The following is a 24,701-nucleotide window of genomic DNA, read 5'->3' as shown; positions in this document are numbered from 1 at the left end:
TGGGAAGAACTTTCCAGATCTGAGGGGTGCATAGCCCAGTGTGTTCCATTCCCCTACTACCTTGTTTCTGCTGAGGTACCAGTCCTCTTCTTTTTTTTTTTTTTTTTTTTGTTTTTTTGAGACAGGGTTTCTCTGATAGCCCTGGCTGTCCTGGAACTCACTTTGTAGACCAGGCTGGCCTCAAACTCAGAAATCCACCTGCCTCTGCCTCCTGAGTGCTGGGATTAAAGGCGTGCGCCGCCATCACGCCCGGCTACCAGTCCTCTTCTTGCTCCTGACCTACCTTGGCTTCCAGGCCCCTCCCATCTAGAGCCCCCTAGGATATCAACCTCCTTCTGCTTCTACCAGGTGCTCTGGCCTGCTAGGCCTCTTTACTTACCTGCAGTGCTACTGCTGGCCTCCCAAGGCCTCTCTCCTGAGGATGAACCCAATCAAAAGCCCAGCCCCTCAAAAGGTGGGATTTTTTTTTGTTTTGTTTTGTCTAGCTGACTTAAGCCTCAAGAGATTGGTCTCAGCCTTCCTAGTGTGGGGACCCTTTAATACAGCTCTTCAAGTTGTGGCGTTCCCCTGCCATAAAACTATTTTTGTTGCTACTTTACAACTGTAATTTTGTTACTGTTGTGAATCGTAATATAAATATTTGTGGTTTCCAATGGTCTTAGGTGACCCGTGACAAGGTCTTGACCAGCATGTTGAGAACTAACTCCATGGTTTCTGTGTCTGGGATGGCTACCCATTTCTCTGCTGACTGCTGCAGCTAACCACCTTCTCCTTAAAGAACGTTTCTCCTAAGACCCCCGAATTGGGTTAGGAAAAGTCTGGAAAACGCCAGGATATTTGAGGGTCTCAGTCAGATCCCGGAGTTGGTCCTGGCTTAGCTGCCCATCTGATGCTCCTAAAGAGGGCGGAATGAAGTTTAAGGTGGGTGGCCTTTCTGGGAGAAGAGCAACCACAACGGACTCGAACTTCCTGCAACCTCATACTGAGGAAGTAAGGGGTCTGAAGATGGCGAGTCAAAGTGGGTTTCTCCCTAGGGGGAGCCTAGACAGACCAACAAGAGGGAGTAAACCGATCTGGCAAGCTTCCTGTGTGCTCCTGGCACGTCCCCAGACCCTGGCTCAGGAAGGGGCTTGCTTTGAAGTTTCCGGCAAGACCTGCCCATTGCTGTTCAAAAGGCTTATTTGTCTAGTGGCTTAAGGAAGGGGACTGGCGGTGGGGGTGGCAGCGCCTGGCTTGGCGCCGTTGCACCCTGAGGGTCCGTGCATTTGGGAACTCCAGCTTCTGTGAACTAGAGGATGTTGAGATCAGGCCGAGAACCCCAGGGGGACTCGGTACTCCGGCCGGCTGTTTCAGGCTAGCGGGGAGCTGGAGCTGCCTCGCACCGCCACTCCGCGCAGGGTGGGAGGGAGCGAGGGAGGCGAGGGGACGAGCGCCGGCTCCCCGCCCCCATCCCACCCGGTTCCGATATTTAGCTGAAAGGCACGCGGCTCCTAATCGGCCCTTTCCAGGCTGAGATGTAGCGGCGCTCTGCCCGCGCAAGGGCGGGGGCCGGGCCGGGGGAGGCGCAGAGTCCGGAGCCTGCGAGCGAGGTGAGGAGCCCGCGTCCTCGGCTGCTGGAGCGGGCGGGCGGGCGCGCATCGCCGAGGCAGATATAGAAAGGGGGGCAGGTTAAAAATAACCCTCTTCGGCTGGGAAGCTCGCGCGCACTCTCTCGCCTCGTTCGGTGCCAGAGGACTCCAGGGGAGGTGGCGTTGGGGAGGGCAGCGCGGGATTCCCCTCCTCCGCCGCCGGGCGGGGTGCTGCCTGCACGCCACGGCTGCACGTGTGCGGGGCCGCGCGCCCAAGCCCCTCGGTCCGGCCCGCGGCGATCTCCCCAGCCTCACGCTTCTGGCTGTGCCCCTCCCGCACCCAGAGCGGCTGTAGGAAGCACTCCTTTATTCATTATTTACGAGCGTTAATAGGTTTGGGGCGCGCGGACTGGGGGCGGAGGCGAGGACGCCGCGGGGACCCCAGCGTTCGGGGAAGGATGCGGACCTGCGGGAAGGTCTGCGGGGCGGGGGTGGGGAGAGCTCACACGCAATTTCGCCGGCGCGCACTTAGCCGAACGGGGCGAAGGGACTATAGACCCCCACTTTCCTCCCTGCACGGCCCTTGCAGCCGCGTCCCTGACGCAGCTCTGGCCTCATTTATCATCATCTTTGGTCAAGTGGAGTGTGCAAGGAACAGCTGCTTCACTCGGCTGACTTCCGAGGGCGGCTACAGCGGGAATCAGGAAAATGAATGATGGAGGCTGGGGGGCCGCCCCCAGGTCCGGGTGCAGGCGGGAGGGAGGCGGGGAGCATCTTGGCTGCCTTTGCCTCGTGGCAAGCGCAGCGCCCCCTTCCTCTCTAGGCGCCCACAGTCCCTGCGGATCTGTGGCTTAGGACGGGCGGGTGTGCGGGAGGTCGCCGTGACCTTGCTGGGGTCAGTGGGTTGGGCTGCGGAGGAGGCGTCGCGGCGTCTTTGGTGGCCCTCTCCGGATTGGCGGAAGGCCGGGAGACAAGGAGGGGGAGGGGAATACCAATGGAAGGTGAAATTTTACCTGCCCCTGAGGGAGTCCTGCGGATTTTCTCCCGGCGACAGCCGCGCTCTGCCTTTGTCTTACATGGCCGAAACATCTGTAGCAGCGGCGGAGAGGCCGCAGACCCCACCCTCTGCGCCGCGCCCTAGGCAGAGTACCCTGCTGCAGCCCACACCTCAATGTGGGGTCCTCGCCCGCGCCCTTCCCCGCCTGGTGTCGATGGGGCGGGGGCTGGTTGCGGAAAGGGTTAATGGCCTAGTCGCAGACCCTAATTGTCAGAGCTAGGCCCCGCTCCGTTCCAATTACCCTAAGTAGAGACTGAATGCGCAATTAACGGAGTCAGCTTGCCAACTGGAAAGCTGTCCCCGCTTTCACGTTGAGCGGAATACTCCACCAGCTGACTTGGACGAAGCAATTTCCTCTGCTCTCCCCTTTCTCTCTCCTCCAGCCCCTTCTCTTTTTCTCTCTCCTTAATAATAAAATTATACCAAGCAGTTTGCGGTGTGGCAGGCGGCCAGAAAAGCGTTTCTTTAAACGCCGCCGTCTCACAATTAGGCAGCAAGAGGATTTGACACGCCGAGGCGGCCTGACAGGCGGCTTCCTCCCCTGGGGGCGGGTGCAGGAGGGGCTTCAGTGCCCTGCTCCCCCATATGGAACCCGCACTGAGAAGGGGCCAGGGCTGCACCTCCTGGGCTGTCAGCTTGCTGCAGTGAGAAGCCCTTGGGGCAAGCAGCAGGGGAGGTTCTACCCAGACTCCTGGAGGCAGCAAGATCTTTCCCTGCTGGGCTATACAGTAGGAAAGCCATGTTCTCTGTTTCTGTGTGACAGAGAGGCATTTGGGGCACGTAACTGCTGAACCTGGTGGACAACTTACTGATTCTCTCTGGATTTTCATTGATCGCTTCGAGTTTGGGATTGGAGTGTTGAGGAAGAATGTGCCCAGTTCCTGGGGCTGGTTGCTTTTCCATGCCAAACTGTCTTCCGAGGAGGTTGCAGACAGGACTGTCTGTAATGAGCCAGAGACCCTCCGCGGCTACCACTGGGAGAGCAGACCTAGAGTCCCCATGAGCACACAGGAAGAGCTGCTATGAAAGTGCCTGGGTACCCTGACCACTGGCTCTAGCAGCCAAACTCAGAACTGGACCACGGTAGGTAGGTAGGCAGTAGCGGCTGTAGGAGGGAGTTTGTTCTGGAAGCTTCCAGAGGGCAGCCACTTGCTTCCTTCATTTTTTTTCCTTCTTCCTGCCCCTGGGTGGCCTTCAGCGATACCTTGGCAGTTCACTGCGACTTAAGCTACACACACAGCCCACATCCCCTGGAACCTCAGCTCTGCGCTCTGCTCGCTCTCCACCTGGACGCTTTGCTGAGCCAAACTGGGCTCAAGAGCCAGTGGGCACCGACAGGAAAGGCTGCAGAGGAAAGAGTGCAGACTCCGCTGTTCGTTCCTAGTTAGATAGTTTTTGTTCTGCCCACCAACTCCCTCACCCACTCATGAAACTGCTCTGTGGCCCTCACCCTCAGAGGCTGTGATAAAGAATAAATACTGTGATAAGCACAAAGCCAGTAGTGTCCCTCTGTCCCACTTGGTCACCATCAGAGCAATTTTTATAGGGGCAACTCTGGGGCCAGAGTAGGGCTTTGGCGCTTAAGAGCAAACACTGAAGTCCCTACCTTTAGGCTCTTATCCTTAGGAGGCAGCTCATTGTACCATTAATTATGTAATTACTGCTGTCATGAACCCCACATGGGAGCTTGGCAGGGGTCCCAGGAGGGGGGAGGGGTGGGCCTTACCTATCTCTTGTGGAATGTTACAGGGCACTTCCTACACCACCTCTACAAGCCATGCTCACTCCACACTCCTACCTCTAGCTCTTGAGCTCCTTCCTGCACCCAGGCCTCTCACCTTTTACTTCAGTGTTTGCCTGGGCCATGATGCTACCTACCTACCAAGGCCTGCTGCTCTGGAGCCAGAGAACATCTAGGTACTCCTTGTTGCATTGGATACCCAAGTCCCCAGCCCAAGAAGCCAAGAGCTAAAGTGCATGGGTGTGTGTGTCCGCTTTGTCAGTCTTTGACACCTGGGGCTGATGGTCAAGTGAAAACCCACCGATGGTCCTTTTGAACTTTGCCCTGCTTTAAATAACAACAATAAAACCCTTGAGACTTGGTTGCTAACTTTTTTTTTTGGGTCTGTGTGTGTGTGTGTGTGTGTGTGTGTGTGTAAGAACAACTTCCAGGAGCTAGTGCTCTCTACTGTGGGTTTCAGGGATGGAAGTTGATCACTAAGCCATTATATCTTGCCAGCCCTGGTAACATTTTTGCAAATGAAAAAACGTCCCTACTGTGCATTTCTGACTTGTAACCTCTCGAAGCAAAGGCTCTCTGCTCTGGCACATTCTCCCCCCACTTTGCTTGGGACCAGTGTGTACAGCTGCCTCCAACCCCCATCTGAGTACAGTACCCCGAAGTGGACTCTTCGTCCATCCTTAAGAACAGGTCTGTGTTTAAAGTATGAAGCAGACCTGTGGCCCTACCTAGCTTATGCCTCTCACTCTGCCCAAATACCTTGTATCTTATCAGCTGACTTCTTAGTCTGGATTTAGTTTCACAGGGTTAATGTGACATTTGGAGCATGATTCATTTAATAAATATTTATTGTTCTGGGCAATGGGGACATGGCTATGAATAAAATAGGCAAAAATCCCTGCTCTTATGGAACTTTTTTCATTCGAGAGGAGACTGGCAATGAGGCCAAAGGTAAGTGCTTTGAAGAACTAGAAGGAAGCCCAAGGGGTGTCATTTTAAATACAATGATAACAGGGACACAGCAGAGTTGCATGGGTGTCTGGGAATGGTTTTCCTAGCAAAAGGGACAACTGGCACAGGCCTTGAGGCCCATGGAGGTGAAAGACTTGCCCAAGGTCAAAGCCTAGTGGCATTTAGACAGCCTGCTACTAGCTTGGCACTTCTTTTCTGCTTCTTCAACAAGTAAGGTAAACCCTGGTCCTTCTGGGAGCATGGAGTGGAGAGGACAAGCTGTCCTGATGAGTTCAGCTTTCTGTAAGGATAGCACTACTGGGGCTTGGAGTGTGGACCAACCCAAGCAGCCTGGGAACCCCTGTGAGCTCCCTCTAGCCAGACCCCGGTCTTTAGACCCTGCCTGTGGGTGGCATCTGTGAGGGCAGGCTAGCCTGAGCTGGACATGATGGACGGGGCCTGCTTTCTTCGTAGTTGGCCTTTATGTTTCTCCTTATTTAGACAGTGAGCGGTCAATAAAATGGCCCACAGTAGCCACAGGAGATCGGTGAAGACGAGTAGCAGCTGAGGTGGCAACAGAGAAGACAGCCCTGATGGTGGGCACAGGGCCAGCTGGACTATGGGCCCCTGCCACTGAGGGCATCAGCTGTGACCTGCTGCATCCTAGTAAGAGATGCTGAGGGCTGTGTCTAAGAAAGAACTGGTGCGGCCAGGGTCAATGCCATGGTGTTGCATCTCACTCCAGTGCCCTAGCATGGTAGGGACAATAAGTCTAGAGAACTCAGATTCAGCCTCTTAGGTCCCCAGCCTTAGAAGATCCTGGGTCCATTTTTTCCCCCTGTGTTGCCCAGGCTGGCTTGTTGCAGTGTTTGGTAACTGAATTTAAAGGCTCATGAATGCTAGGCAAATACTCTACCACTGAGCTCTATGCCTAACCTGCCAGACTGGTCCTGAACTTGAGATATGATCCCCTTGCTTCAGATTCCAAATGCTAGGATCATAGATTTATGCCACTATATCCTGCTAATTTTCTACTTCAGTGATGGAGATACTGTCTGGCAAGTCTTCTAAAAAGCCTGAACCACAACCCTGTCTTGTATCTGCTACTTCTTATCTCTCCGCCTGCCTCTGTCTACTCAGGACCCCTCCTCCTGTTGGGAGAGGTAGTGTAAAGAAGATGTTACCAACATGGGGTGGTCTTGAGAAGCTGTGCTTTGGGGTAGCTTTGGGGTAGAGCTGTCAGATCCTTCAGCCTCTTCCTGATGCTAGCTCCTAGCCCAAGAAGTTTAGCGTAGTCTCAAAGGCCAGTGGGGTCTGACTGCTCTTGTGGGTTCCATGAAGATTCATCCCTGCTTCCCAGACAGGCTCAGCCCTAAAAACTAACAGAGACCTCTGATACCTTCTGCCGATTGATTTTTGTCTCATTCCTTTTAGACAGTCTCGCTGCCCCCAAGCTAGCTAGCCTGCAAGATCATGCAATACCTGTTTTCTCCTCTTCTTCCCCATCCACCTCCCCTTGTTGCTAGGGTTACAGGCTCACCCTGCTTTGTCCAGCTTTTTTTGCATGGATGCTGGGGTTCCATACTCAGGTCCTCAAGCTTGTACAGCAAGCCCTCCTACTGAGCCTCTCCCAGCTTCCAAGTCTTAATATTTATTCTTCATCCATAACAGATGGGGAGACCCTTGGGGTCTCACCTACCCACTGCTCCATGAACATCTGTCTTTTTCCAGGCTTCCTGGGCCCCATAAATACCCCCTTTCTGGTTCTCAGGCCTTGAGTGGGTTAAACTTTCAATTTTTCCTAAGCTACCAATCAGGTTATAAACAACTCTGGCGAGGTGGGAGGGCCAGTGACTGGGGACTGCTAGTGAAGAGGGAATGTGCATCTTCCCACCTGTCCCCCTTTTCCCTCAGGGTAACATTCCTACAAGGCCCACAGTGTATACCATCTCACTGGTAGGGCTCACTCTTGGGCCTGATGAGCCTGTGGGACTAACAACCCTCCACTAGAGGCTGGTCAACTACTATAGGTAGGATTGCCTGCTGAGAACTAGGGTACAGCTCAGTGGTAGACCTTGCTTAGCAAGTTAAAGGCCCTGGGTTTGTCCCTAGTAGCACAGAAATATAGAGCCAGGCTTGCAGGCAGGGTCAGGCCTGCTGTAGAGGGGCACATAGGCATATATTTGTCTGTCCTAAACTCAGCTCTGTATTCTTGCTGTCATACTAAGACACCCTCTCAGGGTGGGACTTTCTGGTGTGAGGTACAGAAGAGGGGTTTGATCTTCAATGTTCAGCTAGCAAACAATTCCTCTACCCCTATTAACGTCACCTTTAGTAGTAGAAAGGACAAGATAAAACAAAAAGTCCAGTTTTATCAGTGGCTAGCACACACACACACAGTCTTTGGGAGAAGGCTGTGCCTGAGGCTCAGCCTCACTATTCCTTCAGTGAACTCTTTGATGGCTGTGTTGATGGCTTGCCATCCTTGGCTGCTGGAATGTCAAAGGAGGTTCATCCTGGTTGCAAGCACCACCAGAGTCCACGAAGCTCTGCCCTTGTTGAGCCTGGTACACTCTTCATCCAGTGTCTAGAGTAACCAGTGGTTACAGGGGTGGAGTATTCATGTCCCTAGGGCAATGAGGGCTGCTCTGGATTCCCATCAGCTGTGTGCCAGATTCTGCCAAGCTGGTTGAGGGGAAGCCTTGGCAAGTTCCCAGGAGAAGGGGGAGGAGCAGAAGCTGGGGCAAGGTTAAGGTTCCCTTCTCAAACCTTACTGCTATTAATCCAGCCATTTCAGCTTCTTCCCTCCGTGTTGAAAGGTCACTATCACCTATGGGGTATTCATTCTTACAACTGCTCTCCTGATGCTGCCCATACCAGTCCTTCACTATCTGCTTCTCATCCCTTCCATGTCCTTTCCTGGTGCTCTTGAAAAATAATCATAATCACAATAATTAATAACAACAGAGCCCGCTGCAAGTCTTAAAGAGGCAGCACCTATTTTCTGCTGGCAGAGCCAGCAGTACCTCTGTAGCTAGCAGCTAGGATGCCACCATGCCTGAGCCTTTGTTTCTGTCCCTCCCTCTGCCAGGGTTGGAGGGTGGTGCTGGGGCACATGTTTCTGCCTGTGTCCTCCAACAGGCCCTGGGCCTCTGAGATTTTAATTGAACTGTCTTTTCTTAGAGATAGATGCTTTCCACATCCAGCTGCCTGTGTGCATCGGGAAGCTGGCCTGTAATCCTGTGTGGGGAAATTAAAAGGCATAGCAGCTGGACTGATTAGATGGGGCAGGGACAGAGCAGGCAGGGAGGGGACACTGTTCATGGCTCCCCTCTTTAGATGATGTCTCTGGTAATGCATTGCATTTTGGGGAATGTATTGCAGGGATACACACACACACACACACAACTCCAGCCGTAGAAATGTTAATGATATCCACAGGACACTCAGCAGGAAATGAGAGTGATCTGGGACTAATAAAAACCGAAATGTAATTTGTGCAGATATATGAGGGAGGCAGATGTAGCCTTCAGAGCAGACCGGGTTTGTGCGTTCTTGGCTTATAAACACACACCCAGGGAGGGCAGGGAGCTGGCATTTTGTGTCCTGGTCTTAGAAATGACCCAGCAGCCATCCTGAGCAGGCGTGGCATCTCCCCTCCTCCCCAACCCCCGCATCCAGAGTCTGCTCTGGGAAGGTGGGGCAGGAGGCACCAGGCTGCCCTGCCTCCAGCCCTTCTGGAATGGCAGGCACCACTTGGTGTTTCATCCAAAGGGCAGGTAGGCACTGTCCTAGTGAGGGGCTAGAGACATGTGCTGATGGGGATGGGATAGGCAGAAAGCTTTAACAATCTGGAGAAGAAGAAAGTTGTCAGCTGGGTCAGCCCTACTGCTCTGAGCTCTGGAGGCTCTGGCTGCCTGGGAGTGCCCTGTTCAACTGGATGGAGCTCTTTCACCTCCCTCCCTTGGGTCAGTTCCCAGACAAAGGAAGGAAAGCGCCTTTGTGGGATCCAGACTAAAGGGAGGCTGGATCTCCCTTCCAATAGCTCTCACTCCTGTCCCTGGGAGGCACATACCTCTCCTCCCCCACATTCAAACCCCTGACACCTTTGTGGTCTATGGCAGGCCACACCTCCATCTTAGTGTGTTTTGGGACAAGAACTGTCCCTTCCTAGAGGCTTGGGCTGCTCAGACCCAGAGAACTTGAACACCCTGCCTTCACCCTGCGTGGTGGCTGGGTAAACCCTGAATCTGTGGGATGTGGTGCCAATAGTCAGCCTTCTTTGTGATTTCTCCAAAGCTTGGGGGCATTCCTGTTTTTCACCACTGAGGATTTTCTGGGGTAGCCAAAGCCAATCAGTTGAAGGAAACCAGCCGAGATAGCCAAGCCTGGATTGTGACTCCACAAAAGCCCCTGGTCTACCTGCCCCTGCCTTCCATATCAGTGCTGTCTGTACCATCCCTGACCTGGGAAAGTTGGGAGGAGCTCATTGGGGAGGGACAGAGAACGGGAAGAGTCGTGTGCTGCTCTCCAGTGGCCAGGGGACTGTGTCTTTGTCCCCTATTAGTATGCATCCCCACACTCTGGACTGCATAATCTGTTTATGCACCTATGATACCAAGAACAGGAGGCAGGTGCTATCATCCTTCACTCCCAGGAGTCCAGGGAGGGGATGCTTAGCAGCCCCCAGTCAACATCTGCCAGAGGGGACAGAGTCCAGATGGCACTACAGGGGAGGCGTGTGTGAGCGTGCATGGACATGTGCCTGATAGGTCCTTTGTACATGTGTGGATTCATGTATGTGCAGTTACAGTGGCCTGGAAAGCCACCTCTCCCCAATTGGGGAGGGGTCCTCACGGGTGTCCAGTGTGGCTGAGTCACGCTTAGGTACAGCTACACAAAGAGTAAGATGATGGGATCCAGCAGGGCCCCAGGGAACAGTGGAATTGCTCTGCTAAATGATTTTGAGCTGTCTACAAGGGCTGGGCGTGGTAGTACAGACGAGCTGATAGAGAGGAGGAGCTGGCAAGAGAGGCCTGGAGTGGCCATTCATTGTGACTTGGTCTGTGCAGCCTGTTTGGACTGTCCATTTCAGCGGGAGCTCACTGTAGAAGCAGGATTTTAGAGCATACCTCTCAGACCCAGAGGCTGTCAGTATGTGCAGGCAGAGCTGGTGGGAGGGTGCCGGGAGGGAGGTATGCTGACTGAGGCAGCAAGCAAACCATGGCCCGTCTGAATTGTTTCCCCTCTGCACCATCCTTTCTCTTCACAGATAACCAGCCCGAGTCATGCAGTCTTTTCGAGAAAGGTGTGGTTTCCATGGCAAACAGCAAAACTACCCACAGACCTCCCAGGAGACATCGCGCCTGGAGAACTACAGGCAGCCGGGTCAGGCTGGGCTAAGCTGTGATCGGCAGAGGCTGCTGGCCAAGGACTACTACAGCCCTCAGCCCTATACAGGCTATGAGGGTGGCACTGGTACACCTTCTGGCACGGTGGCCACGGCAGCTGCAGACAAGTACCACCGAGGCAGCAAATCCCTGCAGGGGAGGCCAGCTTTCCCCAGCTATGTTCAAGACAGCAGCCCCTACCCAGGGCGCTACTCTGCCGAGGAAGGTCTTCAGACCTGGGGGGGCCCTCAGCCACCGCCTCCTCAGCCACAGCCTCTGCCCGGGGCAGTGAGCAAGTATGAGGAGAACCTGATGAAGAAGACAGTTGTGCCTCCTCCAAACAGGCAGTACCCTGAGCAGGGCCCCCAGCTTCCCTTCCGGACTCACAGCCTGCATGTCCCACCACCACAGCCTCAGCAGCCCCTGGCTTACCCCAAACTCCAAAGGCAGAAACCACAGAACGACCTTGCCTCCCCTCTGCCCTTCCCCCAGGGCAGCCACTTTCCCCAGCATTCCCAGTCCTTCCCTACCTCCTCCACTTATGCCCCAACAGTGCAGGGTGGTGGGCAGGGGGCCCACTCCTACAAGAGCTGCACAGCACCATCTGCCCAGCCTCATGATAGGCCGATGAGTGCCAATGCGAGCCTGGCTCCAGGGCAACGGGTCCAGAATCTTCACGCTTACCAGCCTGGCCGCCTTGGCTACGAGCAACAGCAGCAAGCACTTCAAGGCCGGCACCACACCCAGGAAACACTCCACTACCAGAACCTCGCCAAGTACCAACACTATGGACAGCAAGGCCAGGGCTACTGTCCCCCGGACACAGCTGTCAGGACTCCAGAGCAGTATTACCAGACGTTCAGCCCGAGCTCCAGCCACTCCCCTGCACGGTCTGTGGGTCGCTCCCCTTCCTATAGCTCCACCCCGTCACCACTGATGCCCAATCTGGAGAACTTCCCCTATAGCCAGCAGCCGCTTAGTACTGGGGCCTTCCCCACAGGCATCACAGACCACAGCCACTTTATGCCCCTGCTTAACCCGTCCCCAACAGATGCTGCCAGCTCTGTGGACCCCCAGGCAGGCAACTGCAAGCCCCTGCAGAAGGAAAAGCTCCCTGACAACTTGCTCTCAGACCTCAGCCTGCAGAGCCTCACAGCGCTCACCTCCCAGGTGGAAAACATCTCCAACACCGTGCAGCAGCTCTTGCTGTCCAAAGCTACCATGCCACAGAAGAAAGGGGTCAAGAGCCTTGTGTCCAGGACTCCAGAGCAGCACAAAAGCCAGCACTGTAGCCCTGAGGGCAGCGGCTACTCAGCTGAGCCAGCGGGCACACCACTGTCTGAGCCGCCGAGCAGCACGCCACAGTCCACCCATGCTGAGCCACAGGACACTGACTACCTGAGTGGCTCCGAGGACCCGCTAGAACGCAGCTTCCTCTACTGCAGCCAGGCCCGGGGCAGCCCCGCCAGGGTCAACAGCAACTCCAAGGCTAAGCCTGAGTCTGTGTCCACCTGTTCTGTGACCTCACCTGATGACATGTCCACCAAGTCCGACGACTCTTTCCAGAGCCTGCACAGTACTCTGCCCCTGGACAGCTTCTCCAAATTTGTCGCAGGCGAGCGGGACTGCCCGCGCCTGCTGCTCAGTGCCCTGGCACAGGAAGATCTGGCCTCCGAGATCCTGGGACTGCAGGAAGCCATTGTTGAGAAGGCTGACAAGGCCTGGGCTGAGGCTTCCAGCCTGCCCAAGGACAATGGCAAGCCACCCTTCTCACTGGAGAACCATGGCACCTGCCTGGACACTGTGGCAAAGACTTCATGGTCACAGCCAGGGGAGCCGGAGACCCTCCCTGAGCCCTTGCAGCTGGACAAGGGTGGCAGCACCAAGGACTTCAGCCCGGGGCTGTTTGAAGACCCCTCTGTGGCCTTTGCCACCACTGACCCGAAGAAAACAAGCAGTCCCCTGTCCTTCGGCACCAAGCCTTTGCTAGGGACTGCCACTCCTGACCCCACCACAGCAGCATTTGACTGCTTTCCAGATACACCCACTGCCAGCTCGGTGGATGGTGCCAACCCCTTTGCCTGGCCAGAGGAGAACCTGGGCGATGCTTGTCCTCGTTGGGGCCTCCACCCTGGTGAGCTTACCAAGGGCTTGGAACAGGGTGCAAAAGCCTCAGACAGCGTGGGCAAGGCAGATGCACACGAGGCCTCTGCTTGCATGGGCTTCCAGGAGGATCATGCCATCGGGAAGCCGGCAGCCGCACTGTCCGGGGACTTCAAACAGCAGGAGGCAGAGGGGGTGAAAGAGGAGGTGGGTGGGTTGCTGCAGTGCCCCGAGGTGGCCAAGGCCGACCAGTGGCTGGAGGAGAGCCGCCATTGCTGTTCTTCCACTGACTTTGGGGACCTGCCACTGTTGCCGCCCCCTGGCAGGAAGGAGGACCTGGAAGCTGAAGAGGAGTACTCTTCTCTGTGTGAACTGCTGGGGAGCCCTGAGCAGAGGCCCAGCCTGCAGGACCCGCTGTCCCCAAAGGCCCCGCTGATGTGCACCAAGGAGGAGGCAGAGGAGGCGCTGGACACCAAGGTTGGCTGGGTCTCTCCGTGTCACCTCTCCGGGGAGCCTGCTGTCCTACTGGGCCCCTCTGTGGGTGCCCAATCAAAGGTTCAGAGCTGGTTTGAATCTTCTCTGTCACACATGAAGCCGGGAGAAGAAGGGCCGGAGATGGAGAGGGCTCCAGGTAGTTCCGGCACCTCACAAGGCTCCTTGGCCCCGAAGCCTAACAAGCCTGCCGTACCTGAGGGGCCCATTGCTAAGAAAGAGCCTGTGCCACGGGGTAAGAGCTTACGGAGCCGGCGAGTACACCGGGGGCTGCCTGAGGCTGAAGACTCTCCGTGCAGGGTGCCAGCACTTCCCAAAGACCTCTTGCTCCCAGAGTCTTGCACGGGGCCCCCACAGGGACAGGCCGAGGGGGCTGGAGCCCCAGGCCGGGGGCTGTCAGAAGGGCTCCCCAGAATGTGTACCCGCTCGCTTACAGCTCTGAGTGAGCCCCAAACTCCTGGACCTCCGGGCCTGACTACCACCCCTACGCCTCCCGACAAACTGGGAGGTAAGCAGCGAGCTGCCTTCAAGTCTGGCAAGCGGGTCGGAAAACCATCACCCAAGGCTGCATCCAGCCCCAGCAACCCTGCTGCCCTGCCTGTTGCCTCAGACAGCAGCCCCGTGGGCTCCAAGACCAAGGAGCCAGACTCTCCCAGCATGCCTGGCAAGGACCAGCGCTCCATGGTCCTCCGGTCTCGCACCAAACCCCAGCAGGTCTTCCATGCCAAACGGCGGCGGCCCTCGGAGAGCCGGATCCCAGACTGTCGTGCCACCAAGAAGCTCCCTGCTAACAACCATTTACCCACTGCGTTCAAGGTCTCCAGTGGGCCCCAGAAGGAAGGTCGGATGAGCCAGCGGGTCAAAGTACCCAAGCCTGGTACAGGAAGCAAGCTTTCAGATCGGCCTCTCCACACGCTCAAGAGGAAGTCGTCTTTCATGGCACCTGTCCCCACCAAAAAACGGAGCCTCATCCTGAGAAGCAACAATGGAAGTGGGGGAGATGGGAGGGAGGAGAGGGCTGAGAGTTCCCCTGGCCTCTTACGGAGGATGGCCTCACCCCAGAGGGCCAGACCCAGGGGTAGTGGGGAGCCACCCCCACCCCCACCCTTGGAGCCACCTGCTGCATGCATGGGGTTGTCTACACAGTCATCCCTGCCCAGTGCTGTGAGGACCAAGGTGCTGCCACCGCGAAAGGGCCGCGGCCTCAAGCTGGAGGCCATAGTGCAGAAGATCACCTCACCTGGTCTCAAGAAACTCGCATGCAGAGTGGCGGGAGCCCCTCCTGGGACACCCCGGAGCCCAGCCCTGCCTGAGAGACGTCCAGGGGGCAGTCCAGCCGGGGCGGAAGAGGGTTTAGGAGGAATGGGGCAAATGCTACCAGCAGCTTCCGGAGCTGACCCATTGTGCAGGAACCCAGCCAGCAGGTCCCTAAAAGGTAAACTCTTGAACAGTAAGAAGCTGTCCTCTGCTGCTGACTGCCCCAAAGTTGAGGCCTTCATGTCCCCGGAGACCCTGCCATCACTAGGGACTGCCCGGGCACCGAAGAAAAGGAGCCGGAAAGGCAGGACTGGGGCCTTGGGACCCTCCAAAGGTCCGTTGGAGAAGCGGCCGTGTCCGGGCCAGCCTCTGCTCCTCGCTCCCCACGACAGGGCCAGCAGCACTCAGGGCGGAGGTGAGGACAACTCCAGTGGAGGAGGCAAGAAGCCAAAGACAGAGGAGCTGGGACCGGCCTCCCAGCCCCCCGAAGGCCGGCCCTGCCAGCCCCAGACGAGGGCGCAGAAGCAGCCGGGCCAAGCCAGCTACAGCAGCTATTCCAAGCGGAAGCGCCTCAGCCGCGGCCGGGGGAAGACCGCCCACGCTTCACCCTGTAAGGGACGTGCCACTCGGAGAAGGCAGCAGCAGGTACTGCCCCTGGATCCTGCAGAGCCTGAAATCCGACTCAAATACATTTCCTCTTGCAAAAGGCTGCGGGCAGACAGCCGCACCCCAGCCTTCTCACCTTTTGTGCGGGTGGAGAAGCGAGATGCGTACACCACCATATGCACTGTCGTCAACTCCCCAGGGGATGAGCCGAAACCTCACTGGAAGCCATCCTCCTCTGCTGCCTCCTCCTCCACCTCTTCCTCCTCCTTAGAACCAGCTGGGGCTTCTCTGACCACATTCCCTGGAGGCTCTGTGCTGCAGCAGAGGCCCTCCCTGCCCCTCTCCTCCACCATGCATCTGGGGCCTGTGGTGTCTAAGGCCCTAAGTACCTCTTGCCTTGTCTGCTGCCTCTGCCAAAACCCAGCCAATTTCAAGGACCTTGGGGACCTCTGTGGCCCCTACTACCCTGAACACTGCCTCCCCAAAAAGAAGCCAAAACTCAAGGAGAAGGCGCGGCTGGAGGGCACCTTGGAGGAGGCCTCTCTGCCTCTCGAGAGAACACTCAAAGGCCTGGAATGTTCAGCCAGCACCACTGCTGCCGCCCCTACCACAGCCACTATCACTACCCCCACGGCCCTGGGGAGACTGTCCAGGCCCGATGGCCCAGCTGACCCTGCCAAGCAGGGGCCCCTGCGCACCAGTGCCCGGGGCCTGTCACGGCGACTGCAGAGTTGCTATTGCTGTGATGGTCAGGGGGACGGGGGTGAGGAGGTGGCCCCGGCTGACAAGAGCCGCAAACATGAATGCAGCAAAGAGGCCCCTACAGAACCTGGTGGGGACACCCAGGAACACTGGGTCCATGAGGCCTGTGCTGTGTGGACCAGCGGGGTGTACCTGGTGGCCGGGAAGCTCTTTGGGCTGCAGGAGGCCATGAAGGTAGCTGTGGACATGGTAAGAGGCTAGAGCAGCTGGGGCGGGCTAGGGCAGTGTGAAGTACCAACAGGCTGGCAGAAGTGTCTCCAGGGCTCTATTGTGGGCTACTTGTGCCCATAGCCAAAGAGTACAGCCTCCAGCCCTGGGGTCTCTTGGGGGAGTATGGAGGCAAGTTGAAGCACACCCGGGGCTACAGCAGAGCACGTTCATCCATCTTGCCCAGGGTATGTGCTACAGTTTCTACATTCCACTGGGCCCAGTGGAGTATACTGCTCACACACACTACCCCACACCGGAGTTGCTGGGTCCCAGCAAGACAGGCCTTCCAGAGTTGAATGCCAAGATGGCCTGGTCTCCCCTGAACTGGGACATAGGGGGTAGCTTCTAAACAACATGTGGCTAAAGCGTGGGACACTGGTCCTGGGCAACCCTGGCTTACCTGGCCACCGGAGCCCTGAAGCGCAGACCTCCAGTTTTAAGTCATCCCTTCAGAGAACTTTGGACTGCAGCATGCACTCCCCCAAGCCTTGCTCCTGCCTCTCCTGTGGGGCAAGGTCACAGGACCTAGCACATTAACACCTATTGATCTTTAAGGCTATATCTGGGATCACAGGTCTGGGAAGGAGAAAGCATTTTGAGCCGTGGCTACAGCTAAGAGACCTCAGGCCGAGGGACTGGCAGAGGCCACTTCAGAGCCCACGCTCCCTGAAGTTTTGGCCCCAGGGCAGCAAGGCCACTTCCTGCCTCTGCAGATTGTGCCCTGGTTCCTGGGCAGTGAGGCCCTGGGCCCCCTCCTCCACACTGGTTCTTTCAGGGTAACCATGCTAATTCTGTTGGTCTCCCCTCCTCCCCTTCCTCCTCTCAGCACACTGTGGGCAGCTGAGCCTAGAGGACCAGTGCCCCCCTCCGCCCCATACTTTACTGTCCCAGATCTTGAGAAGTGTTCTGCCCAGGCAGCCCCCACCCCCAGCCCTGACCTTGGGGACCACTGTGGATGCTGCCCCTGGCTCCAGGCTCTAGGCTCCAGGCACTTACTGCCCATGGTGCCAACTATAGAATCTCTCTGGGCCCCGTTGTCTGCCCACCTTGGTGAGAAGGGCACAAGAGGCAAGACATCACAGCTTTCAGGACCTCAGCCAGTTGATGAGCAGGCAAGACATCAGCCACACATGGTCCACACATCCTCTTCCTGCTTATCACTGGTTCCTTGGTAACTTTATCTTCATGGCTACCTTAAAATAATCTCATCTTTCCATTAGAAAGTAACGAGCTGGAGAGATGGCCCAGCAGTTAGGAGCAACGGCTACCCCTCCTGAGAACCTTGGTTCAGCCCACAGCTGTCTGTAACTCCAGCTCCAGGACACCTGACACTTTCACACATACAGTAGGCAAAACACCAATACATGTAAAATAAAAATAAATCATTTTTTAAAAAGAAAAAAAAAACCTGGATGGAACCTCTGTCCAGCTGGTTGTCCTGACCCTGCTCCATCCAGGGCTTTGGGGCCCAGGGGTGGCAGCAAGTCATCTCATGTCCCCAACCTGACATAAACAAGGAGAAATATTGGTAAGTTGAGGTAAGGGTCCCTGTACCCTGGCTCGGGCTGTACCTCTGGCTTCCTCTTCCTGTGCTGCCATCCACAGACTGTCTTGTTGAGCTGAGGAGGCTCTCTGCTGAGAGAGCTCTGCCACACCTCAGAGTAACAGTGAAGGCCAAGAGAGGCCCTCACTGGACGAGGGTTAGCTGCATAATGAAGACTTCCCTGCTAGAGGTGGCCCTGGCTGACAGCTGGGACCTGTTGCCAGGCTGTCCCCCAGAGCCACAGGCTCAGGACGTGGCCACCTAGAATATGCTAGAGAATAGACGAGGGTGTTTCCCAGGTTCCGTGAAGAGTGACCTGCAGAGTTCAGCCCATTGCTTTCTGCCCCAGTGGCTTGGGACTACCTTCTCTAGGAACCAGGCAGACCCTGATTCAAATATATCTCCAGGAAGCCTGACTTCCTGTGCAAGCCCCAGCATCAGCACCCACGCAGTATACAGGCCAGGCCTTTGGTCTCTCCTGTTGTCCACAGTCCCTGCTGTCTTCACAGTACGTCCACTCAGGCTGCCCACGTCCCTAGACTGTGTCATCCTCATTTCCTGGCTAGGGAGGGCAGGAAACTGGTGGCCTCTAGTGTGGGTGCCTGGGCCAAGAAGGGGGGCACAGTTGGTCAGCTATGCCCCTGTAAGGGAACTGGGGACAAGACAATAGCTTTAATCTCTTCATGTCTGCAGTGAGCAGAGCCCTGCCTCAGGAGTTGCTTGGGACTCTGTCACAGGGGGGCCCAAAAGAGTCTTTTTTTTTTTTTTTTAAAGATTTATTTATTATATGTAAGTACACTGTAGCTGTCTTCAGACACTCCAGAAGAGGGCGCCAGGTCTTGTTACGGATGGTTGTGAGCCACCATGTGGTTGCTGGGATTTGAACTCCGGACCTTCGGCAGAGCAGTCGGGTGCTCTTACCCACTGAGCCATCTCACCAGCCCCCAAAAGAGTCTTGCAGTGCTTCCAAAGGCCACTGTGAGTGAGTGAGACCTGGTCTACCTTGGAGTCTCCATTTGTGCCTCCGTTGATGCCTTAAGAGATGGGCCTGGGGCTCTAGATCCTTGGGTGGCTTACCCAGAGCCTCTGCTTTAATGTCTTCCCCTTGTGCCACCTGTCCCCTGCTGGCCACTCCAGCTACAGAGAGTTAGAACGGAGCCCACCCTGCCAGGGCAGCCTGGGCCTGCTAAGCTGCAGTTCAGGATCTGCCTGGAAGTTTGAGCTTACTGGCTGTCCCCAGCTCTGTTTCCTTGGGCCTAGAGAAGTTCATTGTGTGCTGGGACTTACAGCCATGCGTGGCACCAAGTGCACTGTTGCCTCAGTGCTTAGCTTCTGAGCCTGCCGTGTCCTCTGCTTCCCTCCTATCTCACTGCCCACTGTGGTGACAGGCTTGGGAACAGGGATGGCCTTTCCCTGTGCCAGGGTTTGGCGTTGCTCCTCCATTAGACTTCTTTGTCTTGTCCTAGCCTCTGAGCCCAGCAGAAGTCAGGGGCTGGACATATTCTTGGGGTGGGAGGGTCATCAGATTCACTTGAGATCAGCCTCTTGGGGGTCATATGTCAATTCTTCCCCCAGCTCATTTCTACGTATCTGCCGCCATTTGGGTAGAGTCCTTGCCTGCTCTCACATGAAAGGGGCCTCTCTCACCATCTGGAAAGTGGAGGTCAGTGAAAGCCACACCCCTTGTGGCTGCTAGAAAGAGCCAGTGGCTGGGGACACACCAGAGCCAGCATGTAAGCAGCACCTGACAGATGGTGGCTGCCAGCCTCGGCCACTGTGGTGACTAGCACCACTAGCCCAAGAGGGTCCCCCATGCAGTGTGCCAGCCCAGGAGATGGCAGAGGGCCAGCCCTTGAGGGCATATCCCTCCATGCTGCATTGCTGTGCCATCCTGGCAGAAGTGCTGCTGGGCCTGTAGAACACACAAGGACTCACTTGCCTTCCTCTCTCTCCAGCCGTGTACCAGCTGTCACGAGCCCGGGGCGACCATCTCGTGCTCCTATAAAGGATGTATCCACACCTACCACTACCCATGTGCCAATGACACAGGTAAGAGCTGGCTTCAGGGGCCTGGGTACAACTATTTCAACCCAGACCCCATGTGCCTCCCGGGGCATTCACCTGCCCCAGGAACTTTATCTTGTTCTCTTCACCTCTGCCTGCATTTGGCTGTGGAGATGGGTGGGTCAGCCCCTACTTAGCTGATGTTGAGGACTTCCAGAGCTGTCAGGACTCAAAGTGCAAAGTGAAGCAGGTCTCTGTGGTCTCTGACAGGCCCCTATGGCCCACCCCATTCTTACTTATTCTCCATGGGCTACAGGACTCAGAAGCCCAGCCTTAATCCATCTAGTGGGGACCTTAATCACTTTGTCTATAAAGACAGTGTCTCCTCACTGGGGATGGCAACAGCACTCTTGTCCAGGCTCAGCCCTGGTGGTTCTCCTTCCTGTGCTTGTTATGCATTCTTTGTACTTAGGCCCCATCCGCAGAGCTGGACTGTGAGCCGCTCTTCACTGAGCAGCAGCAGGGTAAATTAACACTGTCTAGAAGGTGAAGGTATAGTCTCACCCTCCCTCCCTCCATCCCGCCCAGCTCTGGCCTGGTCACTCCTCCCAGCCTGAGCAGTCATCACTGACCTTTCTGCTTTCTGGATCCTGAGCCAGCATCAGACACAGCTAATCAGTCTCAGGGGGGACTGAGCTGCTGCACCCACCAGAAAGGGACGGTGGTGGGTACCGGGCTGGGGTTATCTTGGGCTCTGCCCCATCAGCATGGTGGCCTGTGTGGAATGTGGACTTAACCCGAGTGCATGGGCTCACTCCCCATCCAGATACCTCAGCTGAAGTCTGGGGTGTCTGTTCTCCCCCACTCCAGGCCAGTCCAGCTTCCCCAGGGCCTCAACCTGAAAGGGGCTGATTGCCAGGACAGCCATGTCTGTTGTAGATGGCTGGTGACTTTTCCGTTGCTGGGATAAAATACCAACAACAGCAACGTAGGGAAGAGAAGATTTATTTTGGCTCACAGTTCCAAGTCCCAAGTTATCATAGTAGGGAAGTCATAGCAACAGGCACTTACAGGAGCCAGTCACACTGCATCAGTAAAGAAGCAGAGGAGCCAAGCATGGTGGGACACGCTTTTAATCCCAGCACTTGGGAGACAGAGGCAGGCGGATGTCTTTTGAGTTTGAAGCCAACCTGGTCTACATAGGAAGTTCCAGGCCTGCCAGGGCTATCTAGCTCAGATGGCCGGGCAGTTGAGAGTTCCCTCAGAGGTTTCAAGTTCAGTTCCCAGCACCCACATAGTCGTGGCCTACAAATCCAGCTCCAGTGGATCTGATGCCCTCTGCTGGCTTCTATGGGTACTGCATTCATGTATACAAGTACATACTTGGCCATACATATACTTTAAAGAGTTCAAGGCCAGCATGGTCTACAGAATGAATCTAGGCCAGCCAAGACTGCACCCCCTACACCCAAATAATAACAGTAACTTAAAAAAGTCGTAGCAACGGAGAACAATAGATCTAACTGCAATTAACCTGATCAAGATCCTCCCTCATGGGGCTGGAAGAGGTGGGCTCAGCAGCCGGGAGCACCAGCTGCTCCTCAGGAGCACTTGGCTTTGATTTTCAGCACTCACATGGTGGCTTTATAGCCATCTGAAACTCCAGCTCCAGGGCATCTGATGTCCTTTTTTGGCCTCTGCTGGCATTAGGCACACATGGTATATAAACCTACATTGTGGTCAAAACAACCATAAATGTAAAATTTTTAAAAAGATAATCCCCTCACAGGCATTCCCAGAGGCCCATTTTCCAGGTTATTTTAAATTCTTTCTAGCTGACAATGATCAGTACTCACATCAGATCAGGAGATAGTGTGCTTATAAAGAAAGCCATTCTCTCTGAGCTGGAGGAACGTGGGGAAGATTCCAGATGGGCAACATTGGAGCCAGGCCCCAAACATCAGATGCCTTAAGCCATGGCTGGTTAGTACAGGACTGCAGAGCAGGCCTTGATCACTCAACAGAAATCTCAGACTCAACAGATCTGAGGCCGAGAGGGGCCTGGGGGGTAAGACACCAGCCTGATAGGCTGATGAGCTATCTAGGAGCCCCAGCAGGAGAGGACGGTTGCCTGGTAAAGGTGGAACCATACATGCTAGAGACTGCAGGACAGAATTCACAGGCCTTACAACAATGGGAGAGCAGGCATGGGGCACCTGGTCTGCTCACTTTACAATGTTGATCTGGGCAGGGCTAGCATGGAAAGATTGGGCATTTATAACTGGGTTAAGCTCCTGACCCTTCCATACCCAGTTTGGTGGCTTCTTAGTACCATCTGGGCCAGTGCTGTCTGCTTCAGATGGTTGGCCTAGCACATCCCCTGACAGCAGCAGGGCCCTAACAAGGAACAAGGCTTGTAGCCTGTGTTTTGTTGGACAAAGGTGGGTCACATAAAGCTCCGGTTTGAAGGTTGGGTGGAGACTACAGAGCCAGGTAGCCAAGGGTAGGGCACGGTAGGAGGGAGTCTCTGCCATTGGGCTCCTGACCTCAGCATTGGGGCTTGATGGGGGACTCTGAATAGCTATCAGGGAGGTGGAGCCCTGGGAAACAGCAGTCATGGCAAATGACAAGGTCAGAGTGCCTGGCCACGTGGCTAGGAGTACAGGAATAATATACCACATGGGCCAGCCACTCCTAGGTGTCCTGACTCCTGGGTTGCTAGAAAGAACTGGAACCCCCCTTCTGCCTCTCACTTACAAGAGCATAGCAGCCATAGCACAGGATCCAGTTTGAACATCTATATTCAGTCCCAAAGCTACCCCCACCCCAGTTCCTGCTCTCAGCTGAGCTGACTGAGAAGTAGCAAGCCCCACTGTTAGCAAGCACCCGTAGGTTATAGCTAAACCTCAGTCCAGTGTAGGCGCAGTCCCAAACGTGTGTGCCTGCGTGCACCCACCCCCAGCAGTTGGCCCTAGAAGACAACCTTTCCTGCAGCTTTCTCAAGTGACATCCACCTCCCTCCCCTCTGGGTGGAGAAGAGGGAAGGAAACAGGCAGGTTCTGCACCATCCCTAGTGTGAGATGGGAGGCGATGTCTGGGAAGGTGAGCCCCGATCAGGAGCCGAGAAGGGAGCAATGATGGACCCAGGAGGCCTGTAGGTAGAGGGGACACCAGAGGACAATGGCTAGGGTTTTCTCATGGCAGCTGGCAAGGACTCATGATAGCAGCACACTGCCCTGGGTAGGAATAACGACTGGTTTGCTTAGCCATCCTTTCTGGACATCTGGGGAATTCATCTAGACCTGGACCTTGTAACCTCCTACTGCTGTCTCTTAAGAATAAGCCCTTCCGTGTGGAACATTTCCTCTGAACGTGAAGAAGGATCATGAGAGCACACAGTAGGTGACATTGTGATTGATCTACAATATAGAAGCTGAGATTCAGTAGCTGACATTTCAGTCAAGACCTGAGACTCCACTCTGCAGTTGTCAGTCATCTAAGCAATCATGGGGTGCTTTCTGAGCATGGGCCTCTCCTGGCCACTGTGCAGGAGGTTGGGTCAGGAGTGGGCATGTCTGAGAATGAGTGTTCCTTCTCCTTTGGGGAGACCTGGGTAGGAGGGAGATGGCCATGTAGTGGTGGCCAGGGTAGGGGTGGGGCGGGGGAGGGGGTCTAGGAGTGGAGGCCAGGAAGGGAAATACCAGGGTAGTGGCAGAGGGGCTGCACCTCTGGGGGGAATTTGGACTAATGAGGGTTCTGAGCAAAACCAGGGCATCAGAACTAACACTGGCAGCCAGCCGACTCTGCATCACCACAGAAACTTTTCTTTGCTCACAGGTTGCACGTTCATTGAGGAGAATTTTACTTTGAAGTGCCCCAAACATAAGGTAGGTGAACAGGCTCCCCAGAGAAAGTGTTCCCTACCTAACCCAGTTTCGACCTGCCCTGCCAGAGGGTAGGGAGGGGCGCAGGCCAGGTCCTAAAGTTACTTTGCCACAGTCTAGGGTGATTGCACAGTTCTTGTGGAAGGGCAGGGGTGGCTGCGGCTGGTGATAACAGTAACGGGCTGTCCCTCCCACAGAGGCTGCCTTTGTAATCCCCGTGTGGCCGAAACTCCGAGGAAGAAGAGCTGCGCCCTCAGCCGGTCCTTGATCCCATCCCGGGTCTAAGTTCCGGCTGCCTTGGGCGCTGGCGTGAGGCCTAGGTTGCGAAGAAAACCGGGGCCAGGCTTGGCGAAGGCAGGCCAGGGAGTGGCCAGACCCAGGGCACAATGTCTCAGGCGGGGTGCAAGTCCCCTGCAAGTTCTGAAAAAGACGTGGCATGCAAGCTGTGCCCCCGGGAAGAGGCTGCTGGCTCAGTGGATGTCGTGGGGCAGACCCAAGCCTTTCTTAGAGGCCCAGCAGCGGGGGACATGGCCCAGCACTTGGCATGGATCTGCCCAAGGTCGTGGCAGCCTGGGCTCAGGCCAGTCTATCCTTGATGCGGGCTGGCCTGGGGTGGCGCCCTATGGCTTCTGTTTGTCCCCTTTCCAGTCTTCCACCCCACTGTTGGAGCCCCGTCTGGAAGCCTGAGGAGACTGGGCCTGGCTACCCTCTAGCAGATGTGCAGCTGTCCCAGACAAAACACCAACATGGGATTCAGGGACTGCCACTCAGCTCACTCGGCTCATGGGCGGAGACAGTGCTAGATTCGTGTACAAACCTGTGTACCCCTCTATATATATGTTACATAGAATGTATATATGTTGGGAACATGCTCGCTTCTGTGTGTCGCTGCTGTGCGTCGTGTGCTCCACAGCAGAGCCCTAACCTGGCCTTGGCTGGGGTCGGGGCCAAAGTGATGCCCCTTCCCCGAGCAACTACCACCGTCACCACCACCACCACGGCCAGCCCCCACCTGTCCGTTTGTGTCCTCAGCTCTGTCCACGCTTCAATAGGCCTGATGCAGCCCCCTCTCCCTGCAACGTTCTGTACATATGACTGTAAAATGGTAAACGTGTGTATTATATCTGGCCTCG

At 55.7% G+C, this 24,701-nt stretch overlaps 1 protein-coding gene across 6 annotated transcripts in view; it reads left to right on the top strand.

Moving 5' to 3' along the window:
• The window catches only part of Rai1 (retinoic acid induced 1), a 92,468-nt gene extending 68,031 nt beyond the window's left edge, over window positions 1–24,437 (top strand). For 5 of the 6 annotated variants that reach the window (XM_029483839.2, XM_021177563.3, XM_085829961.1 and 2 more), the window contains 4 exons: window positions 10,590–16,116; window positions 19,636–19,729; window positions 23,522–23,571; window positions 23,766–24,437. In XM_029483839.2, the coding sequence (XP_029339699.1) occupies window positions 10,606–16,116; window positions 19,636–19,729; window positions 23,522–23,571; window positions 23,766–23,780 (5,670 nt within the window). In that variant the 5' untranslated portion in view covers window positions 10,590–10,605 and the 3' untranslated portion in view covers window positions 23,781–24,437. Of the gene's footprint in view, window positions 1–10,589; window positions 16,129–19,635; window positions 19,730–23,521; window positions 23,572–23,765 lie in introns of those variants that run through there. The other variant, XM_085829962.1, reaches the window with a different exon arrangement.
• The last annotated feature ends 264 nt before the right edge of the window (window positions 24,438–24,701 follow it).

Source organism: Mus caroli, unplaced genomic scaffold (genome assembly GCF_978045245.1).
Source record: "Mus caroli unplaced genomic scaffold, Mus_caroli_1 scaffold_13, whole genome shotgun sequence".
Classification (NCBI taxonomy): domain Eukaryota; kingdom Metazoa; phylum Chordata; class Mammalia; order Rodentia; family Muridae; genus Mus; species Mus caroli.
Note: the sequence above shows the minus strand (reverse complement) of the source record. Positions and strands in the feature narration are given on the sequence as shown.